The sequence below is a fragment of the Squalius cephalus genome, assembly GCF_949319135.1.
Source record: "Squalius cephalus genome assembly, chromosome: 22".
Taxonomy (NCBI): domain Eukaryota; kingdom Metazoa; phylum Chordata; class Actinopteri; order Cypriniformes; family Leuciscidae; genus Squalius; species Squalius cephalus.
In genome coordinates this window covers 22012756-22026920 of record NC_137143.1, presented here as the reverse complement: position 1 = coordinate 22026920, position 14165 = coordinate 22012756, and the positions used below count along the sequence as shown (strand labels likewise).

The following is a 14165-nucleotide window of genomic DNA, read 5'->3' as shown; positions in this document are numbered from 1 at the left end:
ACAACTTATTAATCCTCTGGCTAGCTGATGGTGCTAAACACAGCCACTTTATCTCAAAATAAACTGTGTTCCTGTCAGGGATTAGGCCTATTTACAACAAAACAAGAATATCCTTGAAATAAAAGGTGAAAGGAAGTTGGAATAAAAGGTGAAAGAGGGTTCAGGTGATGTAATGCCATTCAATATGGTGGAACAGCATGCAAATTGTGTGATAGGTGGGCCGGGATTACGTAATTACCTCAAGGTGTGGCAAAAAAAAATACTTGCTTAGATATACTAAAACAAATCAATTGTTCTAACCTTAAATCAGAATTCACCTCTCAAACAATTTCAAATATGGCCTACAACTAATTTAACTTGCATATTTGTTGCATTTGAGTACAGAATACATGCTGTGTCACTCACTCTCAAACACAAATGCACAGAGTGTCAGCTGAGTACACACAAAAGCAAACAGGCATAGTTCCACAAACAGAACACACAAGGAAGGACACTGCCCTGCCCCTGAAATAGAGAAGAGTGAACAGTGAACACACTTCATTCAAACAAAAAAACAAACTGCTGCACCTGTCAGAGGAATTCTTTAGTTCTGTGAAGTGAGGTCACTCATTCCAGTGATACTAGGAAAAGCTGGACATACAAAATGTACTCATACACATTTGAATGAAAATAGATGGATGCAAATGGGTGGAGTTCTTCTGTCCCTTCCTGCTTCATGCAAATGCTTCATTCATCCCATGGTACGAACTAAACACCTTGAGAATGAACACAGGGTTAGATATGGCCCCTGGGGTTGATTTACAGTAGTGAATGAAGGTGCAGCAGAATGCTCCAGACTGCTAAAAAAGCAGGCACCAGTTGTGCCAGCATGAGAGAGATAGAAAACCACGGAGGGTCATCTTTCCGTGTCACTGAATGGACTGGACACTGAATGGTGCATTTCACTGCAAGTAAAAATGCACACATTAAACTACAACAGGTAAACGTGTCAGCTGTGTGGACACAATATCGATAACAATTCTTATTTTTAATTAATACTGATATGGATTCTTAAATCTCAGAATTTCTTTAGTTTATGCTGCTTTCTGCTGATGTGTGAACTTCATATTACTTGAAGAGCACCTGCCATCCAATAATTGCAATATGCTTTGTTCCTTTTAATAAACAAAGACTCAGCTTTCAAATTATGTCAGTTTTATCACAAAATATACAATAGAATAAATGTTGTTTTGGCGCTCTTTAACGTAGTGTGACAGACAGCTGTAGTTCAGTTCAAGCAACACGTGAACAGATCATCTCTTTGTCTTTACTACTAGTTATAGCACAAAATAAACTTGAATGAACATCAGAAGGTATAATGAAAGAAACAGTAGGCTTCAACTTACTGAAATGCATCATGTCTCATGTAATCGCTCTCAGTTTCAACCGTGAAAAGACGTCAATAAAACAGCTTGTAAACAATATGTCCGTAACATTGTATCTACCTCAGAAAAGCATTCAAAACTAATTAGTCAGCTAGAAAAAATTACCATAAAGTGGAGAATTTCGCTAAATATATGAACTATATTACATATCCATTATATTTGTCTTAACCTGTTGTCTACATGATGAGAAAGAATGGAAGGAGCTAAAAATAAAATTCAACATAATTTACCGCCTATTTATTTTCTTATAGGAGTCAATGGCTCCTTCATTTAATTTTTTTTGTTTTGTTTTTCTGGAGCCCTGTGCAGGTTTGCTTTTGCTCATTTTGAAGAGGGCAAATGACTAGAGCGGACCAGGCCTTCATCAACAGAGGTCATAGTACAGCTGCTCCCGTCCATTTCACTTTTATTCTGCCTGGCTTTACGGACCAAGACCAACGCTGGCTTCATTTATCTTTGTGGGTAACATGTCAGTACTGATATAGCTGGCCATGTGTTAACAGATTGGTTACAGGAAAGCATTCTGATAGATGGCTGAAAGCCAGCAAAAGAAGAGAAAAATAAGGTTAAACAGACACACTTCATTCATACACAACAGGACATGGTGCAGTCAGAGTTTCCTACATAAGACCGAATGTGAGAGCAAAAAACAGAAATCACTTGTTTGTATTTGTTTACATTAAAAGCGATTTGAAACTACAGGCACAGGGCCTTCGATTGGATTAGACATAAGAAAATAAGCCTATCCCTATCAAAACCAGAGCCTCAGCATTATCTTACTGGGGTCCTCTTATGAATACTGTCAACTCAAGCTAGAGTTAAAAACCACAATAAATACAATCACAGTCATCTGTTTGAATATTATATTTCTAATTTATTTTATTATACATTTAAGGTTTTATTTTATTACAAATAATCATATTTGGATTTCTTAAAAAAAGTCTTCATTTTTGGACTGGATTTGGTCAAGTACACACTGCATTTAAATACAGATCTCACTCTTGGTGATTATTTACAGAAGTGACAATCACTTTCAACAACCAAATTAACATTAAAAAAAATGATCAGATCCGATTTGAACAACTAGTTGGTAATATAATGACGTCACTCTTTTTTGAACGCTGACAGCTCGTCAAAAAAACATTTTTATCTTGTTTTCCTTTAAACTTCTTTCTAGTTAAACAGCTGACTTCTCTCAGGTGATGTACACTAGTCTTCTCCAATGTTGTTTATTTGACTTAGTATCATGTCATTTTGCTTCCAAACTAAATTTCTCTTGTTTAAGGATCCTCAGATATTTTTCTTGGAAAACAAGAAAATTATTTGTTAGATTTTTAAATCACTCAAAAATTGCTCTTGCTTTTTGCTTCTCTCTTGCTTTTCCTGAGATGATGATAACTAAACCAGATAGCCTAGTACTTAAGTGTTGTGGTTCAACGAAGGAGGGCATCAAACTGTCTAGCCAAATTGTAGTAAGTCAGTATCATATGCATGACAATATGTGAGAATTCCACCCATTACTAATGGATAATGGGGTCATGACAATGGAGAGCATTGTTAGCACAACCATCAGCCTCTATTCATTTGGAACAACCCCCTTTACAATTAAAGCTCTCACGGCACTGGTGGCCAATCAGAACACGAGTCGTGCCTCAGCGGGGGTGTGTGGCTTTGGGGTAAGGATAAGGGGTCTGAGATGCTGAACTACAACCCCCTTCCGAGAATTCTTTCTATATAAAGCAAGAAAAGTTGACCTCTTTGGGATGATGCACTGCCTGTATATGTTATACGGCTGTTTTTGTCCGCACTGCTGCTGAACTACTTCCTGTCTCAACGGACAGTGCTGCCGGAAATTTCTACTCTGGGCGGGAAGTCTGTAACTGCCAAACAGCAACTGTGTTAGCAAAACAATAAATCTTCTTTCTAGAGAGGACAAATCTGACAAGCCCACTGTTTGCAGGCCTGCACACCCACAACCCCAAAGGCCTTATTCAGGACAAACGAGCACACTGACAGCAACAGTGAGATGTGAACGGACATGTGTGAGGGGCTAACACACACAGAAGTAGCAGAGTAGATGTGTGCTCAAATACAGATTCGCTTGTCTACTACCAGCTGTCAGCGTCAGTATTAATACTTCTTTCGAATGAACATCTCATTTTGATATACAGAAACAACTGTTAAGATTTAGCAAGATAAAAAGATTAACTGTTCCCTGAGCTGACCTTCCATACTGAACATAATGATTTTATCATAACGCGTCCGGTCAGAGTCAGACGGGCAACAAGTTAAAGTCTTACTTTTAGTGTTTAAAAGTATCAAATTCAACGCATCAAATTTCCTCTCAGGTCAGGCTGAGTGACTGGGTGGGAGTAGGGTCAGAGGTCACCTAACCACCTCAAAGGACGACGTTGTCAAAGCGAGCTCCTAGGAGATGGGAATTGGGAGCCCCGAATGCCCAACTAACTAGTTGTTAAAGGATTAGTTCACTCCAGAATTAAAATTTCCTGATAATTTACTCACACCCTTGTCATCCAAGATGTTCATGTCTTTCTTTCTTCCGTCGAAAAGAAATTAAGGTTTTTGAGGAAAACATTCCAGGATTTTTCTCCATATAGTGGACTTCAACTGGGACCAACGGGTTGCGATGCGTGTCCATGACTTCACGCATTACGTAATCACGTTGGAAAGGTCACGTGTGATGTAGGCGGAAGGTAGGGTAGGCCGAAAAACTCAGTACAGTACTTCGCTACAGTAAATGTATGAATTTACTGGCATGAACACCAACTGGACTAAATAATGTGTAAAGTCGTGGACGCGCAACGCAGAGCTAGTGCAAGACGAGCATTTGTGGTTAAAAAGTATATAAATGTAAAAAAAAATTGAAATTGACAGATCGTTTCGCTAGATAAGACCCTTATTCCTCAGCTGGGATCGTGTAGACCCCTTTGGAGCTGCATTGAAACTGCAATTTGGACCTTCAACCCATTGATCCTCGTTGAAGTCCATTATGGAGAAAAATCATGGAATGTTTTCCTCAAAAACCTTAATATCTTTTCGACTAAAGAAAGAAAGACATGAACATCTTGGATGACATGGGGGTGAGTAAAAGATCAGGAAATTTTAATTCTGGAGTGAACTAATCCTTTAATGTTTGTTTCAGAGCTTAGTAGGGAGTAAGTAAGGACAGGTTAAAAATAATGCTTTCAAGTTTTGGAGAAGATTAGCATATTAACAATACAAATTGTAAAGGTGGAGTCAACAGCTGCATTATAAGTGCCCCATCCTGAACAAACACAGGAATTAATACCAGTAAAACAATTAAGATAACAACACTAATATAAAAGTGTTTCACAAGGCTATGGATCAAATAATGCAGTGATAAAATAATGTCCAACTGTTATTGGTTGGCTCAGAAATGTTGGCCCATAAAATCCAAAGCATGCATTTTAGACTAAACCACTCAATTCATATGAATTCGTTTTACGATCTCTTTATCTGTCAATGTCTTTGCCGGAGCAAAAAAACTGTAGAGATGAAAAAACAAAACAAACCTGGAATAGAAAAGCAACTCATTGGCGCGCGAGACATGGCCTCAGGCTGAGCACTGGAGATGGGTGCTTTTCACATTGAGCTCAAAGGTCTTGTTAAAACACTGGTGCTAAACTGCTGTCACAATGCTATGTCCTCCCATTGTCTGCACACTATTGTGTACCAGATATGCAAACAGGGGAAAACATCCTATTGTAAGATCTCATTCTGAATCAAAGATAAGCCTCAGCCTGTCAAAACATACATTTACACTCACTAGCTGGAACAGACCATTAACTTCAATCAGTGGTCTTATCATATTAGAGTCTCTTCAAAATGGTGCAAAACTAGAACACATCTGAAGTATTTTAAAACAAGCTTCAAACTTGAGCTTCATAGAGACATGGCAATGTTAAAAGCGTCAAGTGTCCAATGTCATGCCCCTGCTCAGCTTCTGAACAGGGAACTCGGAGAAAGAAACAGAGAGCCATCAATACAACGGCTGATCAAAGCTCGGTAGTGTTACATCAAACAGTGCACAATCACAGAAGTCTTTCAACCACCTCTTTTCATCTATTTACACTTCAGCATCTGTGTCATAATCAAGCTCAGGGTGGAAAAAGAGGTTAGACTACATTTTAATTGAATGAATTTAATTAATTCGTACATCTGTAACCCTGCACTAAACAGATGCTGTGTGTTTTTCTGGCAGTGCAACACCAACTAAAGCAACATGCGTCCACAGCTCACATTATGTGACTTCAATGCTTCTAACCACAGTAAAGGCGACAGAAGGTATTGTGGGATATCAAAGAGGGTTCTGGTGGTTTCCTGTAACCATCAGCCGATATTAGGAATTAGACCACATTCAATATCCGATACGAGACTGATTCTTGAATACTGGAACAAAACAGTTAAAAACTAAGTATAGTTTACATATCAAGGAATTATTGTGATTCAACATGTTCTCTCAAAATGTGCATTTGTCAGATAAAAAAAAAAAAAAAAGTGCCATTATGCCATATATATTTATTTTAAAAAAACTGACAAATCTAGCAGTTTAATTAATGAATAAATAGTGTACGGATGCTTCTTATTTTAAGCTCCATCTATTGAATTGTCACCAAGCCATCATTTGGTGTATTAAATGCACTATTTTATTTCCTAAATTTAGGGGGGAAATTGAAGTCTTAATTAGAGTTTAATAATTAATTAATTAATAATCTTTATCATTTGTATGATGAGTTTAAATATCACGATTGTGACAGAAAACAATACAAAAGCACAGTTAAATAATATACAAAACATACATCTCACAAGAGCTTGTGATGTTGTTGAACTCAAATGGAGTGAAATATGGAAATATCTTCAGGAAAAAAGATCTGACTTTATTTAAATAGCCTATTTTAATAAATAAATAATAGACCAAAAGTAACGACACAGTTGTAAAACATTAAAAAGAGGCAGCCAACTACATACTAGTGATCATCTCTGATAAGAATGGAATTAAAACAAAACAAATGGCGGGTAAAGTTGTGAAACCTATTTTGTTCCATGTCTCAAGATCAGTGAAAAGAACTGTAGTTTATATTTTTTACTATCAGATGAGATCAGTCTGAGATTACAGTAAGAGGAACACCTAAGTTAGTCAAAACAGCCGATGATCTGTGACTGAGCTATGTCTATAGTGAAGTCGGTTCAAATCAAATCAGTTCAAATACACATGGCCGAAACAGTTGGCTTCCGGCAGCGATGCTGATTTAATGACACGACTGAACAAAATATCACATTTGACTGACTCCTCGTGAGTCGTGGGAAAATCATCTCTCCATTCACACAATCTCCATATTTTCCTTCATACTGATTTATAGCCGACATCTTAAGCAAACTGAGTGGTATTTATAGTTTCCTAGTGAGTAATAGTTAATTTACAGATCTAAAACTAGTTGAGGGGCTAACGTACAAGAAAGACACCGCGCTAACTTCTCGTGTCAAAACTTGATTCATTTTCCAAAAGAAAGATTCAAACTTACCTTTTCCCAGCCATTTCTTCTCACATTGTACGGTTAAACCACAAAAAAGGTATAAAAGGATAGCGTAAAGACGGCAAAACTGTATCTCCTCGGTCTGTCGGACGTCCTGCGCGAGGGCTTCGTGATATGCTCAGAGTCCTGAATGCTCTCGCGCCTGTGCTGGCTGCGTGCGCGTGAGCTGGTCTGGATAGCTGGGGGGTGTCTCGTGAGCCTCTCTCTCTCTCTCTCTCTTTCTCTCTCCACCCCCTACACACAGATACTGCAACTCCAGTTTACCTGTACTGGCTGACACGGAGTAAATGTGACGCCCAAAAAGTTTAATAAAACAAACTATAAGTGGTGGAGAGTTTTTTGTGTTGGTTTATTCTGCACGACAGGTGCAAGTTCAGGTGGAGTTGGATTCATATATTTGATTGCTTGAAGGGATTTAAAGTATATCGGATTATTCAGAAAGCGCCACCTGCTGGCGAATAAGGCAAACACAACGGAGCACAAAATGTCTCTCAGTTATGATATCTCCATATGATATTTCCTTCTGAAAAAGCACCATAAATGTAGAATATTTAGGTTAAGGCTGCTCTATCTGGTCTCAAAGCCTGGTTTTAGTTGCTTTTTTTTTTTTTAATGGTATCCCATCCTGGCTCAAATGGGGTTCAGCTGATGTAGCTGATCAGCCACATAGGTAAAGACAAACCACTCTAAAATCACCGAAACTAACACCATGCAGGGAAAACAACCAAGACCAGCAAACCAGCTTAGACTGGGTGACAAAAACAAGATGAGAGACATGGACCCACATACATATCTTTATAAAACATAAAAGTTTGAATATTCATAGAAGGCAAAAAAAAAAAACTAAGCTGGTTTAAATGGTCTCCCAGTTTGGATAAAGTCTTCGGATGGTCTCACAGTCTGAGAGGTTAAAAGTGCCCAAAACCCCTGCAAACAAAAACTAGCCAACAGACAAACAAAAGAGACCAGTAAAGACCAGCAAATTAGTTTTATACTGGTTTTAGTTGTTTCTTTCTAAAACAAAAATATTGAAATATGAAAAAGGCGTAAACCTGGGTATTTAACACTTTATTCACCAACTACTATACCTTCATTGCTTTCCATATTTCAAGCCAATGGAAAACAGCAAAAAGGGAAGGAATTGGTTTGTGATGACACCTACACAGATATTTGAATTGAACTATTATAACACATCATTACTCCAACACTGTTTAGTATGTTATTCATAAGTGCATTCAGATAAACATAAAACATTTGTTAGACTGAGGGTGCTCTCTTTTCAGAACAGTCACGAAGAGAAACTCCCATATGTTCAGTCTGGTAAAAATATACTAATATTTACATTAATTGCACATACATTCAAATACATATTATGCAGCATTCAGTTCCAAGTGTTAACTTACAGTAGCACCATGTTTCAAAAAGCAACATTTCCATGAACGGAATCACATAAGTTGGTGACATTATTATTATATAGCACAACATGTGTAAAGTATCATGACGTTTCCTTGGGATTTTCAGTTTGAGAGTAATATTACAATATCCACAGCAGCAACGAAGTCAGAGCACGTCGGCCCTGTATTTAACACAGTATCAGAGTCCCACATCACAGTCTTACAGGAATAATAAAGGAGTAGTGTGTTTATAGACGACAAGTTTAAATCTCAATGATGAGCCATGTGAGTTTTCTTGTCTTATGAGAACAGTGAAGGTGACTGATCTTAGCCACGAAATGTTAGGTGCTGAGCTGGATAGAGATTGGCTCATTTAAAAAAAAAAAAAAAAAAAAAAATCCATTAAAGTCCCTTATGGTAAAAAGTTCCCATGGTAGAAGTCTTTCATTAAAAAGTTCAAAAACTGTAAATAGAAAAATGCATTGAAAGAGAAAATGAGATGGCCACGCTGATATGACTCTCTCCGCATCCACACTTCATAATAGCTGGACGTTTGCAGAGTTTACTTGCTGTCCTCGGGTCAGGAGTTCATCAGTTCACATTCCTCACCTCTGTGCATCCTTCACAGTGGATAGTAGTGATAAACTAACCTACCCATCCTTCCCAAATTTGGCCCCTGTGTAAACAGACAATAAAAAAATCACAGGAGTCTAAGTTTGAGCAAAGTAAGAACAACATAAAGACAAAAGAAAGTCATGTACAAAACGAGGACGATGTGTAATTATGGCAGTGGGGCGGTCTGCACCACTCTGTACTTTGTTAACACACTTTTTCTTATCAGTAATAAAGCACTCTTGTCATCACGTGTGCATCTAAAGGAATGTCCGGAGAATTGAAAAGCTGCTCATGCAGCGAGGGACAGCATGCACATACACTGTATGACAGAGGGAGGAGGACTACTGAGGATTAGTGCTGATAACTGGCTGGCTGAATTATATTAAGCAGATGGTGTGTACAACAAACTCACATTGATTTGGAGGATGGTTTCTTCACTTTTGGCCTCTTTCGACGATGAAGGGGCCTGAAGCATGTGGAGAACACACACACACACACATACATTGGGTTTTCATTTTTTATGGGGACTTTCCATAGACAATGACTTTTATATTGTACAAAGTGTATGTTCTATCCCCTAACCCTCTCTACCCCTAAACACAACCCTAAAAAAAATGTATGTAATTTTACACCTGTGTGTGGCACCCCATGCCAGCAAACATACATAACAAAGATAGGACATTATTTATTTCCCAAGATCCGGGATCTGTTAAAGCCTTTATAACTAACTTTATAAATAATTAATAAATATTATAGAGTATATAATAATTCTTTGAAGTATCTTATGCTCACCAAGGCTGCATTTAATTTATCAAAAAAGTAAAAACATTAAATATTATTACAATTTAAAATAAATGTCATTTTTTTGCTGTTGTAAAAAGTCAAATGATTGCAAAGTTGAATTTTCAGTATCATTACTTCAGTCTTCAGTGTCACATGATCCTTCAGAAATCATTCTAATGATCTAAAAGATTTGGTGCTCAAGAAACATTTCCTGTTATTTATCAATGTTGAAAACGGTTGTGTTGCTTAATATTTTTGTGGGAACCGTGATACATTTTTTCAGGATTCTTTGATAATATTTAATATAATATTTTTCAGCAGACATATTGATCAAAAGATAAGATTTAAAATATATACAGAATAAAATATCTAAACATATTAATAATATTATTTTTTAATCAGCCATAAAATATAAGAATGAAGCCATACCTATAATCGTACAAAGAGTTTCTTTCTTTACCACCTGTATAAGAGATATGTTGAGTCACTTGGTTATAAATTGTATATTTATTGGTATTATGTTGAAATGCAACATTAAAGCAAAGATTTTCATCAAACACGTGGCATGACTCACCTGTCTCCTGGTTGCACTCTTTGTGACCTTTGCAGCTGCGCAGTTTCATGAGCTCCTGGTGCATGTGATTCACCGCATCACGATCAAGCGTGCTCACGCCATTTACCAGCTGCACACAGCAAAAAAACAGCAGTGGAAATTATGGGGGTTCCCTTGACAAATCTTAATAAATTATAAAAAAAAAATGGTAAAGGAGATAAAAAGATAAAGATCTACCTGATAAGGATCTGTGTTAAGATCAAAATACTCCAGGAAGCCAGTGGCAAACTCACAAAATAGGAAGTTGTGCGTCTCATTGATAGTCCTCAGACACCAGTAAGTGTTATTGTTGGCACTCGTGCAAGCACAAAACGTCCCCACTGACAACACAAAAATTATATGATTATTTAACTATTAAGTAAAAGTTTTGTGGCATTAAAAAACAACTGGAGTGATGTGCTATGCGGTACTTGTCCAGAAGGGGGCGGTCTGCCAGTGTTGGTTGTCATGTGTGAAGCAGGTGAGGCCAGGCATGCTGCAAGTGTCATTATTACGGAGGCGCTTCAGGAGCTTCCTCAGCTTCTTCCTGCGTTTCTGCTCTTTCATCAGCCACTGTTTCTTATCTTTGGAGGTCATTCCACTTAGATTAAAAGAACAAATGACTTTACTATCAACTGTCTAAGTGTATGTTAGTTAGATAAGAACATTAGGCATTAAAAAGTTAATGACAGATGATGAATGAAAACCTACTTGACAGAATGTATCCGCCCTGATTTGAGTTTGAACAGTGCTCTATTGTTGTACTGATACCTTTAAAGCAAATATTACATGATTATGTCTATTGTGTGAAAAAGATCAAGCCAACACTTAAGCAGTTAATTAAAGTATGAAAAGCTTACGTGTTTTGGTTGCATTCACACTCTTTTGGTCGAACCTGCTTTAGATGCCCTTTGACCTCTCTGAGGTTCTTTATTTTGGTCTGCAAAGTCTCAATCTACATAAAGAGCAAAAAGTGGTTAAAAGTAAAGAAGGTTTTGTTCTGGAAACGTGTTCTGAATGTTCAAAATGTCCCGTTTTTAACATTTAAAAAAAAAACAATTCTTGGTTATACAAATGTTAAGGGAACATTCCATTTTATAAGTTTGCAAACATTATGGGAATGTTACTTTTGAATGTTTTGAAGTGGTAACATTTTTAAAAAAACTAACTAAAACGTTTCAACTAAAAAGTTCCATGAATGATGTATAAAAACGTAGTTGTGCTGTTTTGAGAAAATTATTAAAGACCAGATAACTTTAAATATACATTCTATTAACATTACTGGAAGGACATTTGTTCATAACTTTGAGAACATCTCGTCTGAACGTTCATGTTAGTTGGGAATGTAGTAAATTTAAGCATTATTTTGGTTTGGTTTTATTCAGGTTGTATTAGAACAATTTAACCATGATCTTACCTCATGCTCAATGTGTAGTTTGTGATCTTTCCATGCTTGTAGAGATTTATATAATCCACCATCACACCTGACTGTGTCATTCATCAGAATTGAGCATCTGAACAAAAAAGAAAAATTTTACAAAATTGAAACCACAGATTTGTTCATTGTTTTTCACTGCCACTAGCTGTTATCATCCACAGTAACTGTCTGTAATGAACCTGTAGGTGACTTTAAGAGCAGCAGGTGGCGTGAGGGTGTTGAAGTTGTTGTCTGCGGGTCCCATTCCGCTGTATTCTTCATTCTCTCCATACACTGCCTGCTTTCTGCCTAGCATAAGGCTGGTGTTCAGGTTGACGGGCTGGTAACCCTTCTCCAGGTCCAGAGTGAACACATCTGAGTCCAAGTGATACGTGACAGAGCGGGCCCAACGATTTCGTGGCAAACTCTTCTTGGTCTTCAACTCTGGAATATTGTACATGGACTTTGTTACAGATACAGGTATATTATTGCTTAAACTACTATCATTCTATGTCATGGTCTAATTTCATCTTGTATATGAACATGATTCCTAAAAATGAGAGGAACTGGAATATTTTTGACAGTTTGACAGTATAAATCAACATCCAATTCATCCAATGCATTTGCATGGAAAAGAGCAATTCAGACATTCTGCAAACTATCTCGTTTTTGTTCCAAGAATAAGGAAATAATGCAGATTTGGTATGACATGAAGGTGGGCAATTTGTGTCAACATTTAAATTTTCGTGTATACGGTTTTGATGTACATCATTATCCGGTTAGCCCTTTTTGGCTGATGCCACTCTGGCTGCAAAAAGCATGTTTCTTCATAGGCTGCCATTTAAAATTAGCCATGTTTCCTGACTTATTTTATTTTTGCTATATAATTTTGATACATACAAATATCTGAAATTTTTCATTATTTTATAGTAGATATTTACTAGGTCCATTTTTTGGGGGATCTTAAAAGTGTAAAATACCTTTTCCTTATTTTCGCAAATTTTAAACTTCACACTTCCAAAGAGTTTCGAGCAACTGATACATTATAACTGCCTCATGAGTGGGACTGGGAATGCTAACAAACAGCTTTTTCCAGGCCTCCTTGGAACTAACCCCATTAATATTAATAATTTAAAACTGTGATTCAAATATTCTGAATTGAATAGACGAGAGAGGAGAGAGAGAGGAGGGCAGGATCAGCAAAGGACCTTGAGCCAGGACTTAAACTCAAAAGCTGCGCTATATGTCAAAGCGCTGCCCACAATGCTGTGGCTCCAAAATACACAATCATTATTAGTCTTTTCCATTAAAAAAAAAGACTCATAATCACTTAGCAAGCAAGAACACCTGGACAAAATATGTGAAACTATACTGTAACACACTCTTTTTGGTGAGTGCCTTCTTCCTCTTGAGAGGCATGTTGGGTTCACAATCACAGTGGTCTGATGTGGAATGAGCTCCGTTGATCTCTCCCCTGTTGGCAGCCATCAGGCCCAGAGCACGAGGTGCATAGAGACCTGCCATCCCTTTACACTTATACAGCCTCGGCATTCCAGTGGAATCCTCAATACACTGCCACTTCTGCACAGAGGAGGAGTGGTTACTTAGAAAGCACTAGACAGATGGCAATCACTGGAAATAATCAAGGGAATATGCCATGGTAATTGAAAGTGAATATTTACCTGCCCTGGTTGCTCACAGGGCGTCTGGTACTCAGCTCTTTGACACAGGTCTCTGACCCGCTGAAACTTTGGCAGCGAATTCTGTTCCACCTCTTTGCCATCTGCTAGCTTATGCAGAGGCTTCCTGTAGATCGGAAAGAGATCACATCAGGTTGCCACTCAAAAACAGCAAAGAATTAGATACAGCCCATATTCGAAATTTGTAGATGTGTCCGATGTCAGTGTGCCATCTGGTGCCTCTCTAATGGAGTCGTGTCTAATCAATTTCTGGGGTTACAAATCTTTTTCAGAGCGATACAGTGTAAGAGTTTGTGATACGGAGTTCAATTAAAAATGCATGGGTTCATCTGGCCTGATCAAATGTACTCACCCCCTCTCTACTAGGAATGAATCCCTCCACACTTTCACCTTCTTGTAAGAATGAAACCTGGTAAAACTGGAAGAATATAATGAGGAAAAAGGCTGTGTTTTTAAATTGTAAGCATGAAATGTTTATCTTGGTGTATTTTAGCACCTGTTGACAGGTTGTTCTGTTTCCAACAGCTTGAGGATGGATTTGCCATCCATCTCCAATGGAATATCCACTCCGGCCATGTCAAGCAAGGTAGGGGCTAGGTCAACATTCAGGACTATGTGAGGATTACTGCAGGAGATCACAAACTTAGAATCAACAATGTGTTAT

The 14165-nt window shown here is 37.7% G+C and overlaps 2 protein-coding genes across 5 annotated transcripts in view; both read right to left on the bottom strand.

Annotated features, from left to right (window-relative positions):
* arhgap46a (Rho GTPase activating protein 46a) overlaps nt 1-7216 on the bottom strand; it is a 34636-nt gene extending 27420 nt beyond the window's left edge. The window contains exon 1 of the mRNA XM_079857963.1: nt 6989-7216. Within this exon, the coding sequence (XP_079714089.1) occupies nt 6989-7002 (14 nt within the window). The 5' untranslated portion in view covers nt 7003-7216. The remainder of the gene's footprint in view (nt 1-6988) is intronic.
* Nucleotides 7217-8057: 841 nt separating this feature from the next.
* The window catches only part of sulf2a (sulfatase 2a), a 32363-nt gene continuing 26255 nt past the window's right edge, over nt 8058-14165 (bottom strand). For 3 of the 4 annotated variants that reach the window (XM_079857608.1, XM_079857606.1, XM_079857607.1), the window contains 14 exons: nt 13998-14126; nt 13854-13919; nt 13484-13607; nt 13184-13382; nt 12002-12245; nt 11802-11898; nt 11245-11339; nt 11096-11155; nt 10816-10985; nt 10583-10725; nt 10367-10475; nt 10222-10255; nt 9422-9475; nt 8058-9070 (listed from right to left, as the gene is read on the bottom strand). In XM_079857608.1, coding sequence (XP_079713734.1) covers nt 9040-9070; nt 9422-9475; nt 10222-10255; nt 10367-10475; nt 10583-10725; nt 10816-10985; nt 11096-11155; nt 11245-11339; nt 11802-11898; nt 12002-12245; nt 13184-13382; nt 13484-13607; nt 13854-13919; nt 13998-14126 — 1555 coding nt within the window. In that variant the 3' untranslated portion in view covers nt 8058-9039. The remainder of the gene's footprint in view (nt 9071-9421; nt 9476-10221; nt 10256-10366; nt 10476-10582; nt 10726-10815; nt 10986-11095; nt 11156-11244; nt 11340-11801; nt 11899-12001; nt 12246-13183; nt 13383-13483; nt 13608-13853; nt 13920-13997; nt 14127-14165) is intronic. The other variant, XM_079857609.1, reaches the window with a different exon arrangement.